The sequence below is a fragment of the Epinephelus lanceolatus genome, chromosome 4, assembly GCF_041903045.1.
Source record: "Epinephelus lanceolatus isolate andai-2023 chromosome 4, ASM4190304v1, whole genome shotgun sequence".
Taxonomy (NCBI): domain Eukaryota; kingdom Metazoa; phylum Chordata; class Actinopteri; order Perciformes; family Serranidae; genus Epinephelus; species Epinephelus lanceolatus.
The window spans coordinates 24,830,997-24,858,110 of record NC_135737.1 but is presented as its reverse complement, the minus strand read 5'-3'; the positions used below and the strand labels follow the sequence as shown (position 1 = coordinate 24,858,110).

At 38.8% G+C, this 27,114-nt stretch overlaps 1 protein-coding gene across 9 annotated transcripts in view; it reads left to right on the top strand.

Moving 5' to 3' along the window:
- LOC117260087 (apolipoprotein(a)-like) overlaps positions 1-27,114 on the top strand; it is a 195,025-nt gene that overhangs the window by 54,445 nt on the left and 113,466 nt on the right. For 6 of the 9 annotated variants that reach the window (XM_078167076.1, XM_078167077.1, XM_078167075.1 and 3 more), the window contains 6 exons: positions 4,575-4,689; positions 7,174-7,248; positions 7,343-7,483; positions 8,124-8,230; positions 8,986-9,131; positions 9,662-11,335. In XM_078167076.1, the coding sequence (XP_078023202.1) occupies positions 4,575-4,689; positions 7,174-7,248; positions 7,343-7,483; positions 8,124-8,230; positions 8,986-9,131; positions 9,662-9,823 (746 nt within the window). In that variant the 3' untranslated portion in view covers positions 9,824-11,335. Of the gene's footprint in view, positions 1-4,574; positions 4,690-7,173; positions 7,249-7,342; positions 7,484-8,123; positions 8,231-8,985; positions 9,132-9,661; positions 11,336-13,122; positions 13,197-22,163; positions 22,327-22,443; positions 22,569-23,839; positions 24,003-24,119; positions 24,245-27,114 lie in introns of those variants that run through there. The other 3 variants (XM_078167073.1, XM_078167070.1, XM_078167071.1) reach the window with 2 other exon arrangements.

Here is a 27,114-nt window from a genome sequence, read left to right as displayed (position 1 = left end):
ATGGATGAGCAGTATGAAGATACTCTGTGGATTCAATTTTGTGTTCTTGGACGTTAGTCTGGGGCGCCGTCTGCCATTTGGTGTGCTAGCCGCTCCCCCCGCTGATCTCCGCAAGGGTTGTGAGGACTCTAAAACTTCACCAGGGCCTCCGTCGGCATATGGGTGAGTAGATAATACTCACCTTGGTACACACTTTGGTAATTCTTTTGAATAAATAATTTATTTTTCACTTCCATATATATTTTGCCATTTGAGGTCTTATTTTTTTCAGTTGCATGTTTTATCTTTTCAGATTCAGATCTTTTTGGGGTTTTTTTTCAGTTTCAGACTTTTGACCCTAATGTGGCTTGGGGGGCGTGGCATCAGCTGAGAGGGGTGTGGAATCATGAGTGACAGTGCCTTCAGGGAACGTAGGAACTAAAAAAATTCTGACTCAACACTTAAATACACCATATTCATGTGATTGGCAGTGTAAAAATTGATGCCAGTGACAAACTTCCATTAGAAATCTGTTTTAGACAGTACTGAGCACCAATTGCAGTATAAGACCGATAAATTATGCCAGATTTTGCCATACATCCAGCACACAGGTGAGAAATGTTAACTAAGTTTTGGAAAATCATAACAAACATTAAGGGGTCATTTTTGTGACAACATACATTTCCACCGCTCCATCGTCACAGCCCTGTGTGCTGGATGTATGGGCTCCAGCAGATTGACCCGACCGACCAGACGCCATCATCGCAAGCAAAGTGGACACTACGCTGCGTTCACAGTGCTATGTGGAAATCGAACATATCAGCACTTAAAATGTGGCTGTTGAACTGCAAAATCTGGCATAATTTATCACTCTTATACCGCAATTGTTGCTCAGTACTGTCTAAAACAGATTTCTAAATGGAAGTTTGTCGCTGGCATCAATTTTTACACTGCCAGTCACATGAATATGGTGTATATAAGTGTTGAGTCAGAATTTTTTTTAGTTCCTACGTTCCCTGAAGGCACTGTCACTCATGATTCCACAGCCCTCTCAGTTGATGCCACGCCCCCCACGCCACATCAGGGTCAAAAGTCTGAAACTGAAAAAATAAGATTTGAAACTGTAAAAAATAAGATCTGAATCTGAAAAGATAAAACATGCAACTGAAAAAATAAGACCTCAAATGTTAAAATATATATGGAAGTGAAAAGTGAAAATACATTTTTTATTCAAAAGAATTACCAAAGTGAATCAAAATTATATTTAACCTGAAAAAAACGTTTCATACACTTATTTTTATTTTGAATACATTGTTGTATTTTTCAAATTTTATTTTTTCAAGTACAAAACTTTTGACCCTAATGTAGCTCCATAAATTATAGGCTCTATATTTGTGTTGTATGCATTTCCCCAAATTTCAGCTCAATAGACCGAACACCATACATTTTTTGTTTTATTGTCATTTTAACGGCAAACCATTTTTTCAACTTGATCAATTTCCTTTCTACTGTTTCTAATAACTCTTTCATGTCATCTCCCGAAACAAAATAAATTTGTATCATCAGCAAATGTTACAAATTTTAACATATTAGATATCTTACAAATATGATTTAAATGAAATATAAATAACTTAGGTCCCAATACCAAACCTTGCGCAACACCACAGGTTGCTCACTTAAAGGAACAGTGTGTTGGGGATATAGTGGCACAAATGGAATATGAAATAATAATTATGTTTTCTTCAGTGTATATTCACCTGAAAATAAGAATCGTCATGTTTTGGTTACCTTAGAATGAGCCATTTATATCTACATAGGGAGCAGGCCCTTGTCCACAGAGATCACCAGATAGCATTTCCATGTTTCTACAGTAGCCCAGATTGGACAAACCAAACACTGGCTCTCAATAGAATCATTTGTGTTTTCATGTCAGACACTATAGTTAGCAGTCTCCCACGATGAGCAGCATAAAAAAAAACACTGATTCCTTAACGGGGAACTGCTTTATTTACAGTTTTTACCGATTTAAATCACCAGTCCATTTGTTTTGGAGAGCAGGAGACCTCTGCAGATAACTGTACTCCCGGTAAAACTCACCTGAACATCTAGATCAGAAAAAAGGTGAGAACACATTAAGTTATGAGAGAAAAAGGGTGAGCACACATTAGCGGGTGCCGTCTTAGCAGTCCATCTGCGACCTGCACAACATCTTAGGAGAGACATTGATTTGACATTGAGGAAGAGACCTCTGCGGATAATTTGTTTCCTGGTAAAAACCTCCTGAACAGTAAACACTGAAGGTCTCCTTACCTGGAGAAGTTTCAGCTGGTTATATCTGCAATCTGCAATCCTCACCACTAGATACCAAATCCCAAGAGAGTAGTAATGGGCCAGAAGACATTTCGACTTGTCATAGTAGGAAAAGCACAGGTGAAACTGATGACATTAATGATGCCACAGTTCCATTAAAGGGAAATTTCAGTTTATTTCAACCCGTCTCCTATCGTCCTAAATTAATAAATAAATTAATTAATTAAGAAATAATAGTTAGCATGTTAGCCGTTAGCCTAGATACAGCCGGGGGGCATAGTAGCGTCAGACCTGTTAAAACGTAAGTGAACGGGCATCCCTTCAAGTGCAAAGTTAGTCCACTAAACAAGCTTTTTTTCCACAAAGACCGCCTCATATCGTTAGGATAAATGTCAGAGAACATATAGAAAACGACATGTAAACGTGTTGTCTTACCTTACCGGTGTGCTGCCATGTTTGTTTATCCCTCTAGCTCTGCTTTCCAAAGCGCGGCCGAAATATATCTCGCCAGCTCTAGATAAAGCCCAGCTGGATACTAACGTTACTCCAGGTGGAGGTGTCTCGTCCTCAGTCACATCCAGACCTTGAAAATAAGGCTGCAACCGGTCCCATTCCTTGCAACAGAGGCATTCCTCTTCTGTGGGCACTGGGGCACAGCATTCACAGGTACACCACCAATCTCCAGAGCTACGCAGCCTTGCAGCAGCCATTCCTCCTCTCGTCCTCTACCTGTTGCGCCTCTCTCTCTCACCTCCTAACTATTATTTCTATGTCACTAGTCACTTGAAACAAATTTAGGACGATAGGAGACGGGTTGAAATAAACCAAAATTTCCCTTTAAGGGTCCCAAACTATTCCAGCATGCACAATACCAGAGCATCCCCTGAATGGAATACATGTATTTTCAGTGCTACTAAAACCTCTTAACAACCTGATGTCCCATATTCGGGTCCCCATAAGGTTTTATTTGATGATTATGATAAGTAAACAACTGCTATATTTGCTTTATTTAAGTAGTTTCTTCATACGACCTGTCGTTTTAAAGCTACACTCCTTGGAGTTTGATTGACCATTTATGAATACAATCGCCACAGTAGGTTCAATAAACACTTTTGTTGGACAAACAAATAAACAGTTGGAACTCACCTGTGAAGCATTATCATAATCCACAGATCAATATGATGCAAACAAAAATGCTGCTTGTACAGTCCTCAAACATTCCCAAAGGTCTGGATGATCTAATTCTCCAGCAAAATATTTAGTCCAAGCACATTTTTACATCCAGAGATATCCATTCACTGCTATTTAATCATTCAAAATGTTTCATTTCTCCTGGTGATGTGCCAAATCATTGTTGTCAAAATGGTAGATGAACTGTGACCTTTTGATTGACACCTCACATGAGCCAACAGAAGCATCCATGCTGTCACTATGGGCTTCATTAGCCAACGAGAGCCGGTACTGAAAGACAGTGCTTGCCTGTTGGGGTCTCAGAGCCAATCAGTAGCCAGCGATTGGCCCGATGGCTTATTGATCATGTAGTCAATGACACTTCTGACCTTAAGTGCACTTTTAAACAGGTTACTGGCACCTGGAAGATTATAAATGTACAAAAATGATAAACAAATGGCTCCTCTGTATTCTTAAGAAAAACAATCTTTCTTATCAGTTTAGGTTCTCTGGAAGTGTTTTATATACAGTAAGCTCCTAAGTACACATTTGTCTTTGTTGACTTGTTTTTACCCATATTCACACTTTCAGTCCATTGTTTTACCCTCTTTTTTGAAAAGGGCATGTTCCCCTCGACAGATTTTTTTCCTTTTTACAGCACCTACATGTGCCACATTTTCAAGTTGTTTTTTCAAGATAATATAATGCCTAAAAATCTGTACATCATTTGGGAAAAATATTATAGTTGCAAGGATAAAAATCATCCTGTAGAGCCTTCATCTGATTTTGTATCTCAAGCCTTGTCCACACATGTTCTCCAAACCTAGAATAATCTAGACATTAACCATAAGAGCGGTATGTTAAAATGCAAATGACCAAATTTTTCAAATTTTCAGTTTTTTTTTTAACATGGCCTCAGGCCAAACTTTACAACTTCTTCCTATCTAATGTTAAGAGTCTACTAATAGAATCAATTTTTTGTCCATCTAACTATTTTGTTTTATCATTTGTCTGTGCTTTATCCTCACAGGATAACTGCTTGCCATGGCTGTAAACTTTAATTCAATGTTTGTGTTTCACTTGCAAGAATTCGTGACTCTGAATTTTCTTTATAGTTGATTCGAAATGTGGGACGCCAGTCACCAAACCAAAGCATTGTTTTGGTCGGATCGTAGGAGGCTGCGTGTCTAAACCTCACTCGTGGCCCTGGCAAATCAGCCTCCAGACACCGTGAGTAAAAAGTGTCTTGCAACATTTGCAAAATATGATAAAAGTATAAGTGATATTGGGTTTTTAAAAGATGATGCCCCACTTTGTACCTTTAATGTCTAGGTCTTCAACAGGGGGTCCAGGACCCCCAGGGGGTCCACAGAGTTACTGCATTTTTTAAATTTTTCTTTTTTCTTTATTTTTAAATCAAAATATGTCTGAAAATATACATGAACATGAATCAAACATATTTTACCTTTTGCAACAACTTATCTTTGTGAAAGTGGAGTTTCCTCCCTCACCTACCTGAAAAGCAAATACACCTTAAGACTGCAGCCTGAGGCTGATATGGCCTTCTGCCTGACATCCACCTGCCCAATTTAATATGCAGTGCAATTTATACTATATATGTAGGAAGGGGGTCCCTGCTCCATCTTTCTTTCAGCTAAAGGGTCCTTAGCCTAAAAAATGTTGAAGGCCCCTTCTCTAATGTATACAATGGGGTCACAGAAGTAACCATCAGTTTCTTTCTATTTCACCAAGCATGACCTTCTTTTATTGTCAGTGTCAGAATCCCAAAAATGGACCATGCACCAAACTGGCCAATCCCAGTGATGGGACTGCTTTCAAACCATTACAGTTACATAATTTTGTGAAATGAAGATTGTGTTATATTGTTTAGTGTGGTGAAAAAATATATCCGACTATCATGGCAGAAACACTTTATATTACTACATCAAAATAAAGAAAAACCAATAGAAATTAGTATTGAATATTATTGAAACAAATACACAATGTGTGTAAAAAAAAAAGGAGCCTCAAAATTGGAGAAACCGGTCTAGTGTGTAGTATTCAGTGGCATCTAGCAGTGAGGTTGCTAAAGTAAAACCTTTTACATGTACCAAGTGTGCAGGAGAACTATAGGAAGAGGACCTTCTTCGTATGTTGATATAAACGGCTTGTTGGGATTCACTGGACCACAGATGATTTGTCATTTGTTAAAATCTAAACTGGACATGTGAAGGCTTCTTCTCTTGCCATCTGAATTGGCAAGAGACCTCACGTTCTTTGTTCTTCAAACAAAGACAGCTATTTGGCCCTTATCTGTATCAGTATGCCCCATTCTGTGACCCAAGTAAGAGACCAGTCTTCAAGCCTGATTGGACAGTACTTTTACAGTGCCATGTGACTCTGTGATGTCACCAGGCAAATTGCAGGAGAAGTTCTGCTCTCACACACAGTTTTTTTTTCCTCCTGGACCACGACCTGCCCTCGCTCCCAGCAGGAGCAAAACCAGTACACCAGAGAAGTTAGTGGGCCAAACACAAGGTTTGCAAATAACTTTCCAGCAACAAGAAGAACCAAGTTGAGTTAGCACCTTAACGTCGAACTCTGCAAGGACCCCGAACGATCGGCTTCCTTGGTACCTTTGTAACATAGTCAGAGCTCTATCCAGCTTTCCTCTGCCAGCTAACAAAAGCAGCACATCACAAAGTGACTCTTTCTTCCATCCACTCAAGGTTTGGTAACATAACAACTGGGCATAGCATTATGACAGATGTACAGGCTAAGCAAGACTGTTTAACTTTGCCAATTGTAATTTTATGCTGTTTATTGAGTCATTGTTGTGATTATTGCAATTAGGTTATTGGTTAGATGGCTTCGCCAAAGCTACGTGATGTTAGTTTGCTAATGCTTTTAACAGACAGAATCTTGCATGCAACTAAACATCCTCTACACTAATCCAAACCTTTTGCAACACAAATCAGACAAGTTGGCTTTCAACAGAGCTACATCCAAAGAGGCAACTCAAAGTTCCCACTTCTTTGTCTTTGTCCTGACAAAGGTCGAGAAACCCTCCCCCAGTCTGAAGCCAGCTTTGATTCAGCCATCTTGTAGTTCTCTGTTGTCAGCCATTTTGTTTTGTAAGCCAACCGGCCCTTTGTTTCACACACCCGCTTCTCTCTCTCTCTCTCTCTCTCTCTCTCTCTCTCTCTTTCTCACACACACACACACACACACACACACACACACATTTTTAGAATCATACCTGCTGTGGGTTTACAGGCTTTACTGTTAATTTTGGTTATGTTTATTAATTCAGTTGTTAATCAAAATTCCAAATTGATAGTTTAGTGAACTTTATGAGACTGATAACATTAATTGGCTATCATTTTTACCTTTTCGGGAATGGTCCCCCTGTCCCTGTGTGAAGCAAAATACTATAGATTCCCAACAGGCTCATTCTAATGTAACACAAAAATGACTAGTCTTATTTTCAGGTTATAAACTAATGAAAATATAGTTGTGAATATTATATTCCATTTCTGTGAATAGATACCCCTAAATCCTACACCCTGGACCTTTAACAGATACTGGCTGATATGTTACAATATTTTAATTGTGTCTTATTTTATTCATTCAATCATTTTTTTTAAAAGGGTCATATTATATTTTTCCCTTCTGTTTTACTTAACTACATTTCTGTGTGTCTCTTTCTACCAGTGAGGGATCTCATTTCTGTGGGGGAAGTCTGATTGACCATCAGTGGGTCCTTACTGCTGCACACTGCCTGCACCAGTGAGATGATTAAAAAGAAAAACAACCAAAGACTAAATCCTGATAACTACTGTACAGCTTGTGTGTAGATTTATGAACATGTTGTCTACTGTAGGTCTGAGGACCCTTCAAACTACAAGGTACTCCTGGGTGTCCACACAAAGTCAGGCAATGAGCCATCGCAACAGGAAAGGAACGTGGAGAAAGTGATACGCGAACCCAACAATGCCGACATTGCTCTGCTCAAACTGCAGAGGTAAAAACTGGACTGATCCTCTTACTGTCACCACTGGTTCAAATATTAATAATCATAGTGGTTCTGATGCAACTATCCTTCCTTAACTCACTATTGCTACTCAGTGGTGGAAAGTCACCAAGTAATTTTACTCAGGTACTGTATTTGCACTTTACTGGAGTATTTCCATTTGCAGATACTCTGAGCTTCTACTCCACTACATCTCAGTGGCACTTATTCTACTTTTTACTGCACTACACGTATCTGATAACTTTATCTAATTGGTACTTTTCAGATTCAGATTAACAATACAGAATTGATCAACAAATGAAATATTATTATGTCACCCAGAAGTACATAATCATCAGTATGCAACATAATGAAAATCAGCTCCACCTTTAGCAGCTGCACCAACAGCATGGTGTACACATTATTGCATCAATATTATAATCCAATAATACAATATACATTTATCTGAAATGGGCCCTACTACATAATGATGATTTGCCTGTACATGCTTATACGTGTGTACTTTTATTTAAGTAACAGTTTGAATGCATGACTTTTACTCATAACTGAGTATATTTACACTGTGGTATTGGTATTTTTAAGTAGAAGATCTCAGTACTTCTTCCACTGCTGGTGTTTTGTGTGTTTTCAGCCCTGCAATGATAAATGACAAAGTCCTGCCCGTTTGTCTGCCAGAGCAGGACTACATTGTTCCCACTAGAACTGAGTGTTATGTCACCGGATGGGGTCGAACCCAAGGTACAGTACGTTATGTGTGCCTGTGTCTTGTACTATCTTTGTGAGGACCAATTTAGGACATGCTGGCCAGCCCTCACTTCTCAAATGTTTTCAGAAACATATGTTAGTGTTCTGTTTAGCTGTAAAATGAGAAAGTTGGACCTGGAGTCTCTACTGGAGGTGTCAGGGAGGAGGCTGCTGAAAAAAAGTACTCAGTATTCTGGACAATGCCTCTCACTCCCTGCATGTCAATCAGGAGTCCTATCAGAGCTGAATCAAAGGACACCAACAGCAATACTCACCTATATTAGGTGCACTATTACTTAATATGATGCACATTACTACTTTTCAATATCTTGTGCAATATTATTCTTCAATATCATGTTATTTCCCACCATTTTAGTTTTTTCCAGCATTTTAGTTAATTTTAGTAACTCTTGTACTTATCTCGTACTCCTATAGTTACTGTATAAGGCACTGGTTTTTGCTTCTGCTCCTTGAAAACACTTTAGTCTAACAACAATATTTTTCTCCAAAATCAAGGTAAAAGCTCTGGAGACTCTTTAGGTTGCTCTTTAATTTTTTTAAAGGTTAAGTTTCAAAGGTGACAAAGAAAGACAAGAATTATCAATTGTAAAAGCCCAATAAGTAGAAATGATTCCTTATTCAAGCCGAAGTTAACACATTTTATTACATTTGTTGCTTTTTCAATTAGGAATACCCCAGATAGTCTAAAACTATAAACTGGATAACTATGTTATCCAGGTGTGTTGCAGGTACGGGAGGTGAAGGTGTCCTGAAGGAAACTGGGGTTCCTGTGATCGAGAACAAGGTCTGTAATAGTCCACAGTACATGAATGGCTTAATCAAGGACCATGAGATGTGTGCTGGAATCAATGAGGGAGGAATGGACACCTGCCAGGTATGAAAAACTACAAAAACTGGGGAACATCTTAGAAAACTACATAGTGCTGTGTATTGCTGTTGACCATGGTCTCATTTGTGGTACAGTAGCACTTTATTTAGTATTAGGACATTACAGACCTGGAAAATAAAGAATTACTTTGATTAAAATCTAATTATTACGAAGTAAAATCATTCAGCCACATTGTTCAGTACAACTGCCCATTATGTTACTTCACTGGACTAAACTGTCCGAGCAAGTGGCTTCTTGTTCTAATGGACTCACAGAGTTCAGCACTTCATTAACTACATGTTATTGTAATCAACTGCAATGATTGCCAAAGGTGTAATATAAGACCCAGTGTATATGATTTTAGATATAAGTCTTGATTTGTCTGTACATATTTTACCTACATCTGTTAGTGAATATACATTTTCCATATCTCTGTCAATTGTAGTTCTGTGATCTAAAACTTTTCTTCCTTCATGCTTCACTGGTGTTCTTTTCCAGTCTAGTTTTGGACTGAAAATTATTTGTTCTCCTTGCAGGGTGACAGCGGTGGTCCTCTGGTGTGTAAAATCCAGAACAGTTACATCCTGCAGGGTGTGACTTCATGGGGTATTGGATGCGCCACTCCTATGAGACCTGGTGTCTACGCTCGAGTCTCCACGTTTGTCGACTGGATCAACAAAGCCATCAATGAAAATTAAAAACTGTCTTAAAATAATACAGTAGCTTCAGTCATAGAAAGTGACTGTTCATTGTGCTTTTTGAAGATACTTTAACATGCATATACATCTGCTCTAACATGACTACTTCAGTTTGTTTCCTGGTCTTGTCTGATGTCAAGAGATGTTTTGTTTTCCTAGTGGACCAATAGTCGTCATTTAGGGCCATTAGTCGACTAGTCGCCCAGATGTTTACGCAATTAAAGTAATTATCAAATTATATACTTCAAGGTCTAAGAAAAATAGTATCAGTAACGTTGTTAACACTGTGCTACATTACAGAGAAATACAAAACTGTACTAATGACCCTTCATTAATATAGGCCTATATTTTATCTACAAGTGCACGTCACACACTGAGCGAGCCGCCTGTTAATGACGCTGTCGGCAAAGCAGTAATGATTGTGCTAAGTGGCTAATGGGCATGTAGCTACTGACATGTTTCAGATGATACGTCATGTTTGTAGTCAATGAATGATAGACAAATGTTTGCTTGCAGAGTTTACATATCACCTTGGGTTCGTCCTTCACCTTCTCAAAATGATCCCACACTTTGGATTTCCTGCCCGACATGTTATTAACCAGCCTGTGGAATAACCGCAGGTACCAGCCCTGGAAACTAGAGGCCATACACATGCTGCATCTTTAAGATAGATAGATAGATAGCCTTTATTGTCCCATGGGGAAATTTGTTTTCACAAACTGTCACAACATTTGGGTACACAAAACACCACCAACACACACAATGCACAAACACCACCAGACATTGAACAACCGGCACATATATCACACTCAGGAGGGCTGGGTCCATATGAGGTTATTGGGAACTGCCTGGAAAACACTGTGCGCTACTCTTGTGTTTTTTTTGTGCCAGCTTTCAAGACCGCGGTGGCAGGTTGTGTCTGAGGTTGCTAAGCAACCCTAACAAGCATGGTATAGCCTATTTACCTGAAATCCTGAGTGTAAAGCTCATTTTCTTCCCGGCGCTGTTTATAAGTCTGTAGGCCTATTGTCTGTGGGACAGATGTAAAGCTCTGGGTAGCCCTGCACTAACATGATCAACTTTTCCGTATTTATCACAGACTGATATTTACAGAAGAAGTGTGGCCTCTTCCTGTGTCTGTCCTTTCAAATTAAAATCCCACATGGTCCGGTCATACAGGTTTTGATTTATTTTGACAAGGTGCAGCTCCTAATAGAGTTTCACATTTGTTTGTTTTTGGTTTTTTTTGCGACTAAGCGACCAATGAAATCTTGCGGACTACTGACCTTCCTGGTCGACTATTGTTTGGTCGACTATCAGGGGGCAGCCCTAGCTCCTTGTGCTGTATGTACTGTTCTGCTCCAACATGACTACTTCAGTTTGTTTTCTGGTCTTGTCTGATGTCAACAGATGTTTTGTTTCCTCTGGTGTATACACAATAAGCCAATCACGTGTCTGGTTTTGGCATGTAAAGGTGTCTCTCTGTAAAAATAAAACTTAATACAAATGAAATGGGGGAGTCATGCTTCAAAGCAAATGTATATAAAAATACTTCCTTGGTTTTAGCTGAGGTCAAATCTATACATACATGCATGGAGAGGCAGTTACACAGCTGTTGAGACAATTGTTTAGCTTTCTGATAACAGGAGCCAAAGGCATAAAGTTCACGTTTATGTGGCTAATGTTAGCTAGCCCTGGATCACAGGGTGTCCTCTGCTTCACTCCCTGATGTGAGTTAACAGGTGTTTTATATTTTGGCTAAAACCTCAAGAACCGTGAGTAAAATTACAGTTACACAGTGTGTTTCTTGGATGATGCTGATGTGATTGATTTGGGCCACACCCATTTGCACCTATAAAAAATGTCTCGCCATTGTAGAATTTTTTGTTTAATGCAATTTTAGCTTCTTTTGGCATGTATTTCGTCTCATCTTCACCTAGCTTATTGCATATCATATTTTGATGGCCCTGAGCCAAACTTCTGAAATGTATGGCCGGATGCAGTTAATGAGCCATAACTCATGTTTTCCAACAAGGAGCACTGCAGAAGTTATTTGCACAATTCTATTGACTTTTATAAAAGAAACTTGGTAAACAAGTTCTCTATGAGCATGTGCATGTCATATATCAGCATGGCACCAATAGCCCCACCTTAAATGTAGTATTCCATGGTAACCAAAATCAATAAAGTTTAACAGATGGGGATGCTAAACAAGTTGATAGCATTTGATACAAATTCACCTGTAGCTGGCACTGAAAGATCAAAAAAATTGCTGTTGTGGAAGCAGCAGCTGGCAAAAGCCTCAGCTGGGAGCAACAGCAGAAGCAGACAGAATTCAGTTCTCTCTGATTTAAAATCATCATCAATTGTTTGTTTTTTGCCTATTCACCAATTACTACAAGGGCGAAGTAGCGAACCCATAGACATACCAGCCTGGATCAATGTCCTGTATTAAAATATAAAAAATGAAGAAATAAAATAACTATTATCTACAAAAATACTTCAAGTCTTAAAAATAAGAAGTGCTCATTATGCAGGAAAATCAACTGAGAGCTCCTTCAGGACATATATTCACAGAAGCCTCTCATCACTAACTTAGTCAAGCATTTGAACGTGTTAGCCCTAAAGTTGTTTTTTTTTTTGAAGAAAGACAGTGGCGCAATTTCAGAGCACTGAACAGTTGTTCCTGTAACCTAACACCCACTCAAGAGTCTAAAGTATGATGTTTTGTAATATTGCTTGTTTGCAGTTGAGGGCACTAGCCCCTTTTAGTTGAAGATTAACTTCATTTTACACATTGATAAGATTTAATCTAGATCACATTGTATTCATCAGTCAAATGACAATCAAGTCTGTATTATAATATATTATTATGACAAATACACACATGTATTACCATTAAAGAACATTAAACCATTTACTTATACTATTATTACAGTTTTAATGTCACACAGGACACACTGTACAAACATGCTCAGGATGGATGAGAATTCCACTGAAGCGGTAAAGAGAAAGAACTGGCATATTAATAAGGAGTAAAGTAAAGTAATCTTTATTTATTTAATGCATTTCATACACAATAAACAGCAACACAATGTGCCTCATATATAAATAAGATATAATGAAAAACAACAACAGAAAAGGTACTCAGCATTTTACTGGAGGTCACGTGATTGAAAGAAGCCTGATGTTTGTTTGCTGTTCTTGTCTGACCAATGATTGACTGAAAATAGATTAAAATTGTCCTATTTATTTTTCTGAGATGCTAAAGGAGGGCAGTCACATCCCAGGAGGTACCTCAGTGACTTTGTCAGCTGCCTCATCATGGACCTGTGCAAACTAGCTTTGCTCCTGGTAGCTCTAACCTGCACTGGTAAGATATAATGGTAACTCTGAATGATAATAATGAGTAGTTTACAATAATTTAAGTGCCCTAAATTATAAATAAAAGTAAGATAGACATTACTTTGCTTCACTGTGGGAGTAAAGCATCTCATCTCATCTTCTGTGCTCAGCATCCGAACTTCCCACCGTCATCCCAGATCAGACCTGTTTCACCGGTAAAGGTGAAGCATACCGAGGCACCACTGCTGTAACTGAATCTGGCAAAACATGCCAGGGCTGGTCGGCTCAGACGCCACACCAACATAGCCGCACACCAGACAACTATCCTGACAAGTAAGAACTACTGTAACTGAGAAATTTTGTTTTTCATAAAAGAGGGACCTATGGCATGTTGCCTTTATTGTTTGGTTTGCCTGTGTTTATCATTATTACTGTCTGTTGTTTGTCAGAGGCCTGGTTAACAACTACTGTCGTAACCCTGATAAGGGGGAGAAACCCTGGTGTTACACTACTGACCCTGACAGCCGCTGGGAGTACTGCAGTGTGCCACGCTGTGAGGATGCAGCCCGACCAGGTATAACAGTACTCAATTGTGATGAGTTTTTTAGCCAGTAACGATAACATTAATGACAGTGGAGATGATGGTAGATTAGAGACCACACTGTTGAATAAAGACAAGTGCAGTGCTTGTTCAAAATACACCTGTTTGGAACAGGCCGACTGCTTGGCCTGTGGTATTGGTGCTTGCAGCATTCAGGTGAAGGACTCATACAAGCATCGTCACACTCAACACTGCGCTAGCTTGGGTTCTGAGCAACACACCTGGGCTCCAAACAGCTGGAGATTTATTATGATGTTGACATATGAAAAATGTTGAATAATGTTGCTATTCTTATTCATTGTACCCTGAAATAACTTACAAAAAGCCCCCAAAGAGCTTTAAAATATAGCTAAAAAAAAAATCATTTGGCTAAAAGCCAATTTTAGAGATGATCTCCTTCTCATAAAACTTGACTGCTTGAATCACCTCTAAGAAATCAAGTTAAATGCCTGACAGTGTAGGATTGGAACAGGACTGGGGTGAACTCATCCTTTAAAAAATCCATTCTCCGTCTTAAGATATAAACAAATTAGATCAAATAGACATTCCATTCAGTTTCATTGGGTCATTGTATGAATATCAAAGACCTCAACAGCTTTATTGTACGCCTATTTGACTGAGTCCATGTTATGTTTACGTATGTAGATGTATTTATGCACCCATTTGTGGTTTGACATAATCCGGATCAGAGGATTTTTTTTTTCACTTGAGAGTAAAAATGTTAAAATGTGTCTTGGCTGCACAGGTGCAGAATTATGAGGAAATGTAACCACTAAAGGCATTTACAAGCAATAAGAACTATAGAAAATATGTACATGCATATTTTGAATAAAGGTGTGAGTTAAGTCCCTCGTGATGTTTAACCACTTCCTGTTGCAGGACCATCAAAATGACAGACTGACTTTGCATCGCAACCCGAGGAAGAAAAGAATACACCATATCATTATTTGGCAAAAATAAATCATTAAACGTAGTACATCATTTCAGTTATAGCACAGAGGTGCTGTATCTGCAGCTTACAAATATTTAACACAACACACCTACTCACTAATACATTCAATAATTATTTTGTGTGTGTGTGTGTGTGTGTGTGTGTGTGTGTGTGTGTATTTACATTCATCAAATCAATGACTGGATGTGCCAGAATTTTCTCCAGCTAAATCCAGAAAAGACAGAGGTATTCATTTTTGGCCCTAGAAATGAAAGGGCAAAGATCAGTGCCCACCTTGGCTCTATGTCATTGACAGCTATAAATCAAGCTAGAAATTTTGGTGTTATTATTGACTCAGACCTGAACTTCAACAGCCATTTAAAGCTTATTACTAAATCTGCCTATTACCACCTGAAAAATATAGCTAGAATTAAGGGGTTTCTGTCTAAACAAGACATGGAAAAACTTATTCATGCATTCATTTTTAGTAGGTTGAATTATTGCAATGGCTTTTTTACAGGCCTTAACAAAAAATCAATCAGACAGCTTCAGCTGATTCAGAACGCTGCCGCCACAGTCCTTACAAACACCAGGAAACTGGACCATATTACACCGGTCATTAAATCGCTATGCTGGCTTCCTGTGAGTCAAAGAATAGATTTTAAAATCTTACTGCTGGTCTACAAAGCCCTAAATGGTCTCGGACCAAAATACATGCTTGATCTAGTGGTTCCCTACAAAGCATCCAGACCCCTTAGGTCATCTGGAACAGGTTTGTTGTGTGTTCCAAGAACAAGAACCACGCAAGGTGAGGCAGCATTCAGTTATTATACTCCTCACCTGTGGAACAAACTTCCTGTAGATCTGAGGTCTGCTCAAACTGTCAGCTCCTTTAAATCAGGGCTAAAAACACTATTGTTTACTGAAGCGTACTCTTAGATTAAATACTTACCTGCTGTATTCTCCTGCCCGTACTTTTAAACTACACACTGCTGATTTATGCCTTTTATTATTCTACTTCTTTTCTTATACTGACTGTTCAATGTATTGAGCCTGTTTTTATTTTATGTTACTGTATTTTATTATTATCACTATCATTCTCAATTTCTATTTCCCTTTTTAATCGACTGTTTTCATTGTTTTGAATTGTGTCTTGTTGCTTTTAATGTCTCTGTAAAGCACTTTGGATTACCTTGTGTTGAATTGTACTATTCAAATAAACTTGCCTTGCCTTGCATAAAAATGGTTACAGCAGCTATTTAGTAATTATTATTTTCACAGTCAGTTTCATTTTGTAATTTGACATTATTTAAAGCACCACTACTTAACTTGTATTTTCTTTGAGTTCTATAACCAATTCATCTCATCTTCTGTGCTCATCATCCGAACCTTCCACCGTCATCCCAGATCAGACCTGTTTCACCAGTAAAGGTGAAGCATACCGAGGCACCACTGCTGCAACTGAATCTGGCAAAACATGCCAGAGCTGGTCGGCTCAGACGCCACACCAACATAGCCGCACACCAGACAACTATCCCGGAAAGTAAGAGCTACTGTAACTGAGAAATTTTGTTTTTCATAAAAGGGGGACCTATGGCATGTTGCCTTTATTGTTTGCTTTGCCTGTGTTTATCATTATTACTGTCTGTTGTTTGTCAGAGGCCTGGTTAACAACTACTGTCGTAACCCTGATGATGAGAAGAAACCCTGGTGTTACACTACTGACCCTGACAGCCGCTGGGAGTACTGCAGTGTGCCACGCTGTGAGGATGCAGCCCGACCAGGTATAACAGTACTCAATGATGATGAGTTTTTTAGCCAGTAACGATAACATTAATGACAGTGGAGATGATGGTAGATTAGAGACCACACTGTTGAATAAAGACAAGAGCAGTGCCGGTTCAAAATTCACCTGTTTGGAACAGGCCGACTGCTTGGCCTGTGGTATTGGTGCTTGCAGCTTTCAGGTGAAGGACTCATACAAGCATCGTCACACTCAACACTGCGCTAGCTTGGGTTCTGAACAACACACCTGGGCTCCAAACAGCTGGAGATTTATTATGATGTTGACATATGAAAAATGTTGAATAATGTTGCTATTCTTATTCATTGTACCCTGAAATAACTTACAAAAAGCCCCCAAAGAGCTTTAAAAAATTGCTAAAAAAAATCATTTGGCTAAAAGCCAATTTTAGAGATGATCTCCTTCTCATAAAACTTGACTGCTTGAATCACCTCACAGAAATCAAGTTAAATACCTGACAGTGTAGGATTGGAACAGGACTGGGTTGAAGTCATCCTTTAAAAAATCCATTCTCCGTCTTAAGATATAAACAAATTAGATCAAATAGACATTCCATTCAGTTTCATTGGGTCATTGTATGAATATCAAAGACCTCAACAGCATTATTGTACGCCTGTTTGACTGAGTCCATGTTATGTTTACGTATGTAGATGTATTAATGCACCCATTTGTGGTTTGACATAATCCAGATCAGAGGATTTTTTTTTTTCACTTGAGAGTCAAAATGTTAAAATGTGTCTTGGCTGCACAGGTGCAGAATTATGAGGAAATGTAACCACTAAAGGCATTTACAAGCAATAAGAACTATAGAAAATATGTACATGCATATTTTGAGTAAAGGTGTGAGTTAAGTGCCTCGTGATGTTTAATCACTTCCTGCTGCAGGACCATCAAAATGACAGACTGAATTTGCATCGCAACCCGAGGAAGAAAAGAATACACCATATCATTATTTGACAAAAATAAATCATTAAACGTAGTACATCATTTCAGTTATAGCACAGAGGTGCTGTATCTGCAGCTTACAAATATTTAACACAACACACCTACTCACTAATACATTCAATAATTATTTTGTGTGTGTGTGTGTGTGTGTGTGTGTGTGTGTGTGTATTTACATTCATCAAATCAATGACTGGATGTGCCAGAATTTTCTCCAGCTAAATCCAGAAAAGACAGAGGTATTCATTTTTGGCCCTAGAAATGAAAGGGCAAAGATCAGTGCCCACCTTGGCTCTATGTCATTGACAGCTACAAATCAAGCTAGAAATTTTGGTGTTATTATTGACTCAGACCTGAACTTCAACAGCCATTTAAAGCTTATTACTAAATCTGCCTATTACCACCTGAAAAATATAGCTAGAATTAAGGGGTTTCTGTCTAAACAAGACATGGAAAAACTTATTCATGCATTCATTTTTAGTAGGTTGAATTATTGCAATGGCTTATTTACAGGCCTTAACAAAAAATCAATCAGACAGCTTCAGCTGATTCAGAACGCTGCCGCCACAGTCCTTACAAACACCAGGAAACTGGACCATATTACACCGGTCATTAAATCGCTATGCTGGCTTCCTGTGAGTCAAAGAATAGATTTTAAAATCTTACTGCTGGTCTACAAAGCCCTAAATGGTCTCGGACCAAAATACATGCTTGATCTAGTGGTTCCCTACAAAGCATCCAGACCCCTTAGGTCATCTGGAACAGGTTTGTTGTGTGTTCCAAGAACAAGAACCACGCAAGGTGAGGCAGCATTCAGTTATTATACTCCTCACCTGTGGAACAAACTTCCTGTAGATCTGAGGTCTGCTCAAACTGTCAGCTCCTTTAAATCAGGGCTAAAAACACTATTGTTTACTGAAGCGTACTCTTAGATTAAATACTTACCTGCTGTATTCTCCTGCCCGTACTTTTAAACTACACACTGCTGATTTATGCCTTTTATTATTCTACTTCTTTTCTTATACTGACTGTTCAATGTATTGAGCCTGTTTTTATTTTATGTTACTGTATTTTATTATTATCACTATCATTCTCAATTTCTATTTCCCTTTTTAATCGACTGTTTTCATTGTTTTGAATTGTGTCTTGTTGCTTTTAATGTCTCTGTAAAGCACTTTGGATTACCTTGTGTTGAATTGTACTATTCAAATAAACTTGCCTTGCCTTGCCTAAAAGTGGTTACAGCAGCTATTTAGTAATTATTATTTTCACAGTCAGTTTCATTTTGTAATTTGACATTATTTAAAGCACCACTACTTAACTTGTATTTTCTTTGAGTTCTATAACCAATTCATCTCATCTTCTGTGCTCATCATCCGAACCTCCCACTGTCATCCCAGATCAGACCTGTGTCACCAGTAAAGGTGAAGCATACCGAGGCACCACTGCTGTAACTGAATCTGGCAAAACATGCCAGAGCTGGTCGGCTCAGACGCCACACCAACATAGCCGCACACCAGACAACTATCCCGGAAAGTAAGAGATACTGTAACTGAGAAATTTTGTTTTTCATAAAAGGGGGACCTATGGCATGTTGCCTTTATTGTTTGCTTTGCCTGTGTTTATCATTATTACTGTCTGTTGTTTGTCAGAGGCCTGGTTAACAACTACTGTCGTAACCCTGATGATGAGAAGAAACCCTGGTGTTACACTACTGACCCTAACAGCCGCTGGGAGTACTGCAGTGTGCCACGCTGTGAGGATGCAGCCCGACCAGGTATAACAGTACTCAATGATGATGAGTTTTTTAGCCAGTAACGATAACATTAATGACAGTGGAGATGATGGTAGATTAGAGACCACACTGTTGAATAAAGACAAGAGCAGTGCCGGTTCAAAATTCACCTGTTTGGAACAGGCCGACTGCTTGGCCTGTGGTATTGGTGCTTGCAGCTTTCAGGTGAAGGACTCATACAAGCATCGTCACACTCAACACTGCGCTAGCTTGGGTTCTGAACAACACACCTGGGCTCCAAACAGCTGGAGATTTATTATGATGTTGACATATGAAAAATGTTGAATAATGTTGCTATTCTTATTCATTGTACCCTGAAATAACTTACAAAAAGCCCCCAAAGAGCTTTAAAAAACAGCTAAAAAAAATCATTTGGCTAAAAGCCAATTTTAGAGATGATCTACTTCACATAAAACTTGACTGCTTGAATCACCTCTAAGAAGTCAAGTTAAATGCCTGACAGTGTAGGATTGGAACAGGACTGGGGTGAACTCATCCTTTAAAAAATCCATTCTCCATCTTAAGATATAAACAAATTAGATCAAATAGACATTCCATTCAGTTTCATTGGGTCATTGTATGAATATCAAAGACCTCAACAGCTCTATTGTACGCCTGTTTGACTGAGTCCATGTTATGTTTATGTATGAAGATGTATTAATGCACCCATTTGTGGTTTGACATAATCAGGATCAGAGGATTTTTTTTTTCACTTGAGAGTAAAAATGTAAAAATGTGTCTTGGCTGCACAGGTGCAGAATTATGAGGAAATGTAACCACTAAAGGCATTTACAAGCTATAAGAACTATAGAAAATATGTACATGCACATTTTGAATAAAGGTGTGAGTTAAGTCCCTCGTGATGTTTAACCACTTCCTGTTGCAGGACCATCAAAATGACAGACTGACTTTGCATCGCAACCCGAGGAAGAAAAGAATACACCATATCATTATTTGACAAAAATAAATCATTAAACGTAGTACATCATTTCAGTTATAGCACAGAGGTGCTGTATCTGCAGCTTACAAATATTTAACACAACACACCTACTCACTAATACATTCAATAATTATTTTGTGTGTGTGTGTGTATTTACATGCATAAAAATGGTTACAGCAGCTATTTAGTAATTATTATTTTCACAGTCAGTTTCATTTTGTAATTTGACATTATTTAAAGCACCACTACTTAACTTGTATTTTCTTTGAGTTCTATAACCAATTCATTTCATCTTCTGTGCTCATCATCCGAACCTCCCACCGTCATCCCAGATCAGACCTGTTTCACCGGTAAAGGTGAAGCATACCGAGGCACCACTGCTGTAACTGAATCTGGCAAAACATGCCAGAGCTGGTTGGCACAGACACCACACCAACATAGCCGCACACCAGACAACTATCCCGGAAAGTAAGAGCTACTGTAACTGAGAAATTTTGTTTTTCATAAAAGGGGGACCTATGGCATGTTGCCTTTGTTGTTTGCTTTGCCTGTGTTTATCATTATTACTGTCTGTTGTTTGTCAGAGGCCTGGTTAACAACTACTGTCGTAACCCTGATGATGAGAAGAAACCCTGGTGTTACACTACTGACCCTGACAGCCGCTGGGAGTACTGCAGTGTGCAGAGCTGTGAGGATGCAGCCCGACCAGGTATAACAGTACTCAATTATGATGAGTTTTTTAGCTAGTAACGATAACATTAATGACAGTGGAGATGATGGTAGATTAGAGACCACACTGTTGAATAAAGACAAGTGCAGTGCTTGTTCAAAATACACCTGTTTGGAACAGGCCGACTGCTTGGCCTGTGGTATTGGTGCTTGCAGCTTTCAGGTGAAGGACTCATACAAGCATCGTCACACTCAACACTGCGCTAGCTTGGGTTCTGAGCAACACACCTGGGCTCCAAACAGCTGGAGATTTATTATGATGTTGACATATGAAAAATGTTGAATAATGTTGCTATTCTTATTCATTGTACCCTGAAATAACTTACAAAAAGCCCCCAAAGAGCTTTAAAAAAATAGCTAAAAAAATCATTTGGCTAAAAGCCAATTTTAGAGATGATCTCCTTCTCATAAAACTTGACTGCTTGAATCACCTCTCAGAAATCAAGTTAAATGCCTGACAGTGTAGGATTGGAACAGGACTGGGGTGAACTCATCCTTTAAAAAATCCATTCTCCATCTTAAGATATAAACAAATTAGATCAAATAGACATTCCATTCAGTTTCATTGGGTCATTGTATGAATATCAAAGACCTCAACAGCTTTATTGTACGCCTGTTTGACTGAGTCCATGTTATGTTTACGTATGTAGATGTATTAATGCACCCATTTGTGGTTTGACATAATCCGGATCAGAGGATTTTTTTTTTCACTTGAGAGTAAAAATGTTAAAATGTGTCTTGGCTGCACAGGTGCAGAATTATGAGGAAATGTAACCACTAAAGGCATTTACAAGCAATAAGAACTATGGAAAATATGTACATGCACATTTTGAGTAAAGGAGTGAGTTAAGTCCCTCGTGATGTTTAATCACTTCCTGTTGCAGGACCATCAAAATGACAGACTGACTTTGCATCGCAACCTGAGGAAGAAAAGAATACACCATATCATTATTTGACAAAAATAAATCATTAAACGTAGTACATCATTTCAGTTATAGCACAGAGGTGCTGTATCTGCAGCTTACAAATATTTAACACAACACACCTACTCACTAATACATTCAATAATTATTTTGTGTGTGTGTGTGTGTGTGTGTGTATTTACATGCATAAAAATGGTTACAGCAGCTATTTAGTAATTATTATTTTCACAGTCAGTTTCATTTTGTAATTTGACATTATTTAAAGCACCACTACTTAACTTGTATTTTCTTTGAGTTCTATAACCAATTCATCTCATCTTCTGTGCTCAGCATCCGAACCTCCCACCGTCATCCCAGATCAGACCTGTGTCACCGGTAAAGGTGAAGCATACCGAGGCACCACTGCTGTAACTGAATCTGGCAAAACATGCCAGAGCTGGTCGGCTCAGACACCACACCAACATAGCCACACACCAGACAACTATCCTGACAAGTAAGAGCTACTGTAACTAAGACATTTTGTTTGTTTCTAAAAGGGGGACCTATGGCATGTTGTCTTTATTGTTTAGTTTGCCCGTTTTTATCATCATTACTGTCTGTTGTTTGTCAGAGGCCTGGTTAACAACTACTGTCGTAACCCTGATGATGAGAAGAAACCCTGGTGTTACACTACTGACCCTGACAGCCGCTGGGAGTACTGCAGTGTGCAGAGCTGTGAGGATGCAGCCCGACCAGGTATAACAGTACTCAATGATGATGAGTTTTTTAGCCAGTAACGATAACATTAATGACAGTGGAGATGATGGTAGATTAGAGACCACACTGTTGAATAAAGACAAGTGCAGTGCTTGTTCAAAATACACCTGTTTGGAACAGGCCGACTGCTTGGCCTGTGGTATTGGTGCTTGCAGCTTTCAGGTGAAGGACTCATACAAGCATCATCACACTCAACACTGCGCTAGCTTGGGTTCTGAGCAACACACCTGGGCTCCAAACAGCTGGAGATTTATTATGATGTTGACATATGAAAAATGTTGAATAATGTTGCTATTCTTATTCATTGTACCCTGAAATAACTTACAAAAAGCCCCCAAAGAGCTTTAAAAAAATAGCTAAAAAAATCATTTGGCTAAAAGCCAATTTTAGAGATGATCTCCTTCTCATAAAACTTGACTGCTTGAATCACCTCTCAGAAATCAAGTTAAATGCCTGACAGTGTAGGATTGGAACAGGACTGGGGTGAACTCATCCTTTAAAAAATCCATTCTCCATCTTAAGATATAAACAAATTAGATCAAATAGACATTCCATTCAGTTTCATTGGGTCATTGTATGAATATCAAAGACCTCAACAGCTTTATTGTACGCCTGTTTGACTGAGTCCATGTTATGTTTACGTATGTAGATGTATTAATGCACCCATTTGTGGTTTGACATAATCCGGATCAGAGGATTTTTTTTTTCACTTGAGAGTAAAAATGTTAAAATGTGTCTTGGCTGCACAGGTGCAGAATTATGAGGAAATGTAACCACTAAAGGCATTTACAAGCAATAAGAACTATGGAAAATATGTACATGCACATTTTGAGTAAAGGAGTGAGTTAAGTCCCTCGTGATGTTTAATCACTTCCTGTTGCAGGACCATCAAAATGACAGACTGACTTTGCATCGCAACCTGAGGAAGAAAAGAATACACCATATCATTATTTGGCAAAAATAAATCATTAAACGTAGTACATCATTTCAGTTATAGCACAGAGGTGCTGTATCTGCAGCTTACAAATATTTAACACAACACACCTACTCACTAATACATTCAATAATTATTTTGTGTGTGTGTGTGTGTGTTTGTATTTACATGCATAAAAATGGTTACAGCAGCTATTTAGTAATTATTATTTTCACAGTCAGTTTCATTTTGTAATTTGACATTATTTAAAGCACCACTACTTAACTTGTATTTTCTTTGAGTTCTATAACCAATTCATCTCATCTTCTGTGCTCAGCATCCGAACCTCCCACTGTCATCCCAGATCAGACCTGTGTCACCGGTAAAGGTGAAGCATACCGAGGCACCACTGCTGTAACTGAATCTGGCAAAACATGCCAGAGCTGGTCGGCTCAGACACCACACCAACATAGCCACACACCAGACAACTATCCTGACAAGTAAGAGCTACTGTAACTAAGACATTTTGTTTGTTTCTAAAAGGGGGACCTATGGCATGTTGTCTTTATTGTTTAGTTTGCCCGTTTTTATCATCATTACTGTCTGTTGTTTGTCAGAGGCCTGGTTAACAACTACTGTCGTAACCCTGATGATGAGAAGAAACCCTGGTGTTACACTACTGACCCTGACAGCCGCTGGGAGTACTGCAGTGTGCAGAGCTGTGAGGATGCAGCCCGACCAGGTATAACAGTACTCAATGATGATGAGTTTTTTAGCCAGTAACGATAACATTAATGACAGTGGAGATGATGGTAGATTAGAGACCACACTGTTGAATAAAGACAAGTGCAGTGCTTGTTCAAAATACACCTGTTTGGAACAGGCCGACTGCTTGGCCTGTGGTATTGGTGCTTGCAGCTTTCATTTGAACGACTCATACAAGCATCGTCACACTCAACACTGCGCTAGCTTGGGTTCTGAGCAACACACCTGGGCTCCAAACAGCTGGAGATTTATTATGATGTTGACATATGAAAAATGTTGAATAATGTTGCTATTCTTATTCATTGTACCCTGAAATAACTTACAAAAAGCCCCCAAAGAGCTTTAAAAAATAGCTAAAAAAAATCATTTGGCTAAAAGCCAATTTTAGAGATGATCTCCTTCTCATAAAACTTGACTGCTTGAATCACCTCTCAGAAATCAAGTTAAATGCCTGACAGTGTAGGATTGGAACAGGACTGGGGTGAAGTCATCCTTTAAAAAATCCATTCCCCGTCTTAAGATATAAACAAATTAGATCAAATAGACATTCCATTCAGTTTCATTGGGTCATTGTATGAATATTAAAGACCTCAACAGCATTATTGTACGCCTGTTTGACTGAGTCCATGTTATGTTTACGTATGTAGATGTATTAATGCACCCATTTGTGGTTTGACATAATCCAGATCAGAGGATTTTTTTTTTTTTCACTTGAGAGTAAAAATGTAAAAATGTGTCTTGGCTGCACAGGTGCAGAATTATGAGGAAATGTAACCACTAAAGGCATTTACAAGCAATAAGAACTATAGAAAATATGTACATGCACATTTTGAGTAAAGGTGTGAGTTAAGTGCCTCGTGATGTTTAATCACTTCCTGTTGCAGGACCATCAAAATGACAGACTGAATTTGCATCGCAGCCCGAGGAAGAAAAGAATACACCATATCAATTTTTGACAAAAATAAATCATTAAACATAGTACATCATTTCAGTTATAGCACAGAGGTGCTGTATCTGCAGCTTACAAATATTTAACACAACACACCTACTCACTAATACATTCAATAATTATTTTGTGTGTGTGTGTGTGTGTGTGTGTGTGTGTGTGTGTGTTTACATGCATAAAACTGGTTACAGCAGCTATTTAGTAATTATTATTTTCACAGTCAGTTTCATTTTGTAATTTGACGTTATTTAAAGCACCACTACTTAACTTGTATTTTCTTTGAGTTCTATAACCAATTCATCTCATCTTCTGAATTCCGTCAGACAGGCTACCAACAAGAGTTTTGATAAGGATCTGTCTGTTGCCCCAGCCTACTCTGCTGTGTTTGAGCACTTTGAGTTGGTTTCTCTGCCCTCCCTCACTGACATTGTGAAATCTTTGAAGCCTACTAACTGTCCTTTGGATGTTGTTCCTGCCAAAATGTTAAAAAGTGCTTTTAATACTGTTGGGCCTGGTCTTTTGGTATTTGTGAACACCTGCCTTAGTTTAGGACCCGTCCCAGCTGCCTTTAAACACACTGTGGTTAGGCCCCTTCTAAAAAAACCTCATCTTGACTCCTCGGTGTTATCAAATTTTAGACCTGTTTCTCATATGCCCTTTCTCTCTAAAGTTTTAGAGAAAGCTGTTTTTGTACAGTTACGGTCCTTTCTGGAAAACAACTCTGTTTTTGAAAAATTCCAATCTGGGTTCACTGAGTCTGCCTTGTTAAAGGTGCACAATGATATTGTACTGTCTGTTGATGCCAAGTGCCCTGTTGTCTTAGTTCTGCTAGATCTCACAGCAGCCTTTGATACAGTGGACCATACAGTCCTCCTGTCACGCCTGAATCACTATGTTTGCTTTCGCGGCACTGTATTTAAGTGGTTTACGTCTTATTTGTCCAATAGAACCTTCTCTGTAATGATTGGTGATTCCTGTTCCTCCAGTGCCTCTCTCTCATGTGGGGTCCCACAAGGTTCTATTCTTGGCCCTATTCTTTTTTCGTTATATATATAACCACTTGGGTCTATTATAACCAGGCACAACCTTTCTTTTCATTGTTAAGCAGATGATCTGCAAATCTATCTGCCATTGAAGCCTAGAGGTACTGATGCACAAAGTTCCCTACTTAACTGTATTGCCGACATCAAGCAGTGGTTGGCCCAAAACTTTCTGCATTTAAATGAAGACAAAACAGAGTGCATTGTGTCTGGGGGTACTGTGACGACTGGCTTTGGCGCTTTGTCTTCATCGTTCAGTCCTACTGTCAGAAATCTGGGAGTGATGTTTGACAGTTATTTGAAATTTGATAAACAAATTGACAATGTTGTAAAGACAAGCTTTTATCAGTTACGTCTCCTGGCCAAAGTAGAATCATTCTTGAGCCGTCACGACCTGGAGAGAGCTATCCATGCTCTAATTAGCTCCAGACTAGATTACTGCAATGCACTGTATGTTGGCATCTCCCAGTCTTCTCTTAGCCGCCTTCAACTTGTTCAAAATGCAGCTGCCCGTCTGTTAACTAGCACTAGTAGACGAGAGCACATTACCCTAGTCCTCTATTCTCTCCATTGGCTTCCTGTCCATTTTAGAGTTGATTTTAAACTTTTAATGTTTGTTTTTAAAGCTCTCAATGGCCTTGCCCCATTCTATTTATCTGAGATTTTAACTGTTCGTGAGCATGGCAGGGCTTTGAGGTCATCCAACCAACTTTTGTTGGAAGTGCCCAGGTCTAAGTATAAACACTGGGGTGACCGAGCCTTTTCAGTTGCTGCACCCAGGCTCTGGAATAAGCTCCCCTGCGACATGCGTGCTATCTCTGACCTGGGCCTCTTTAAATCAATACTTAAAACTTATTTATT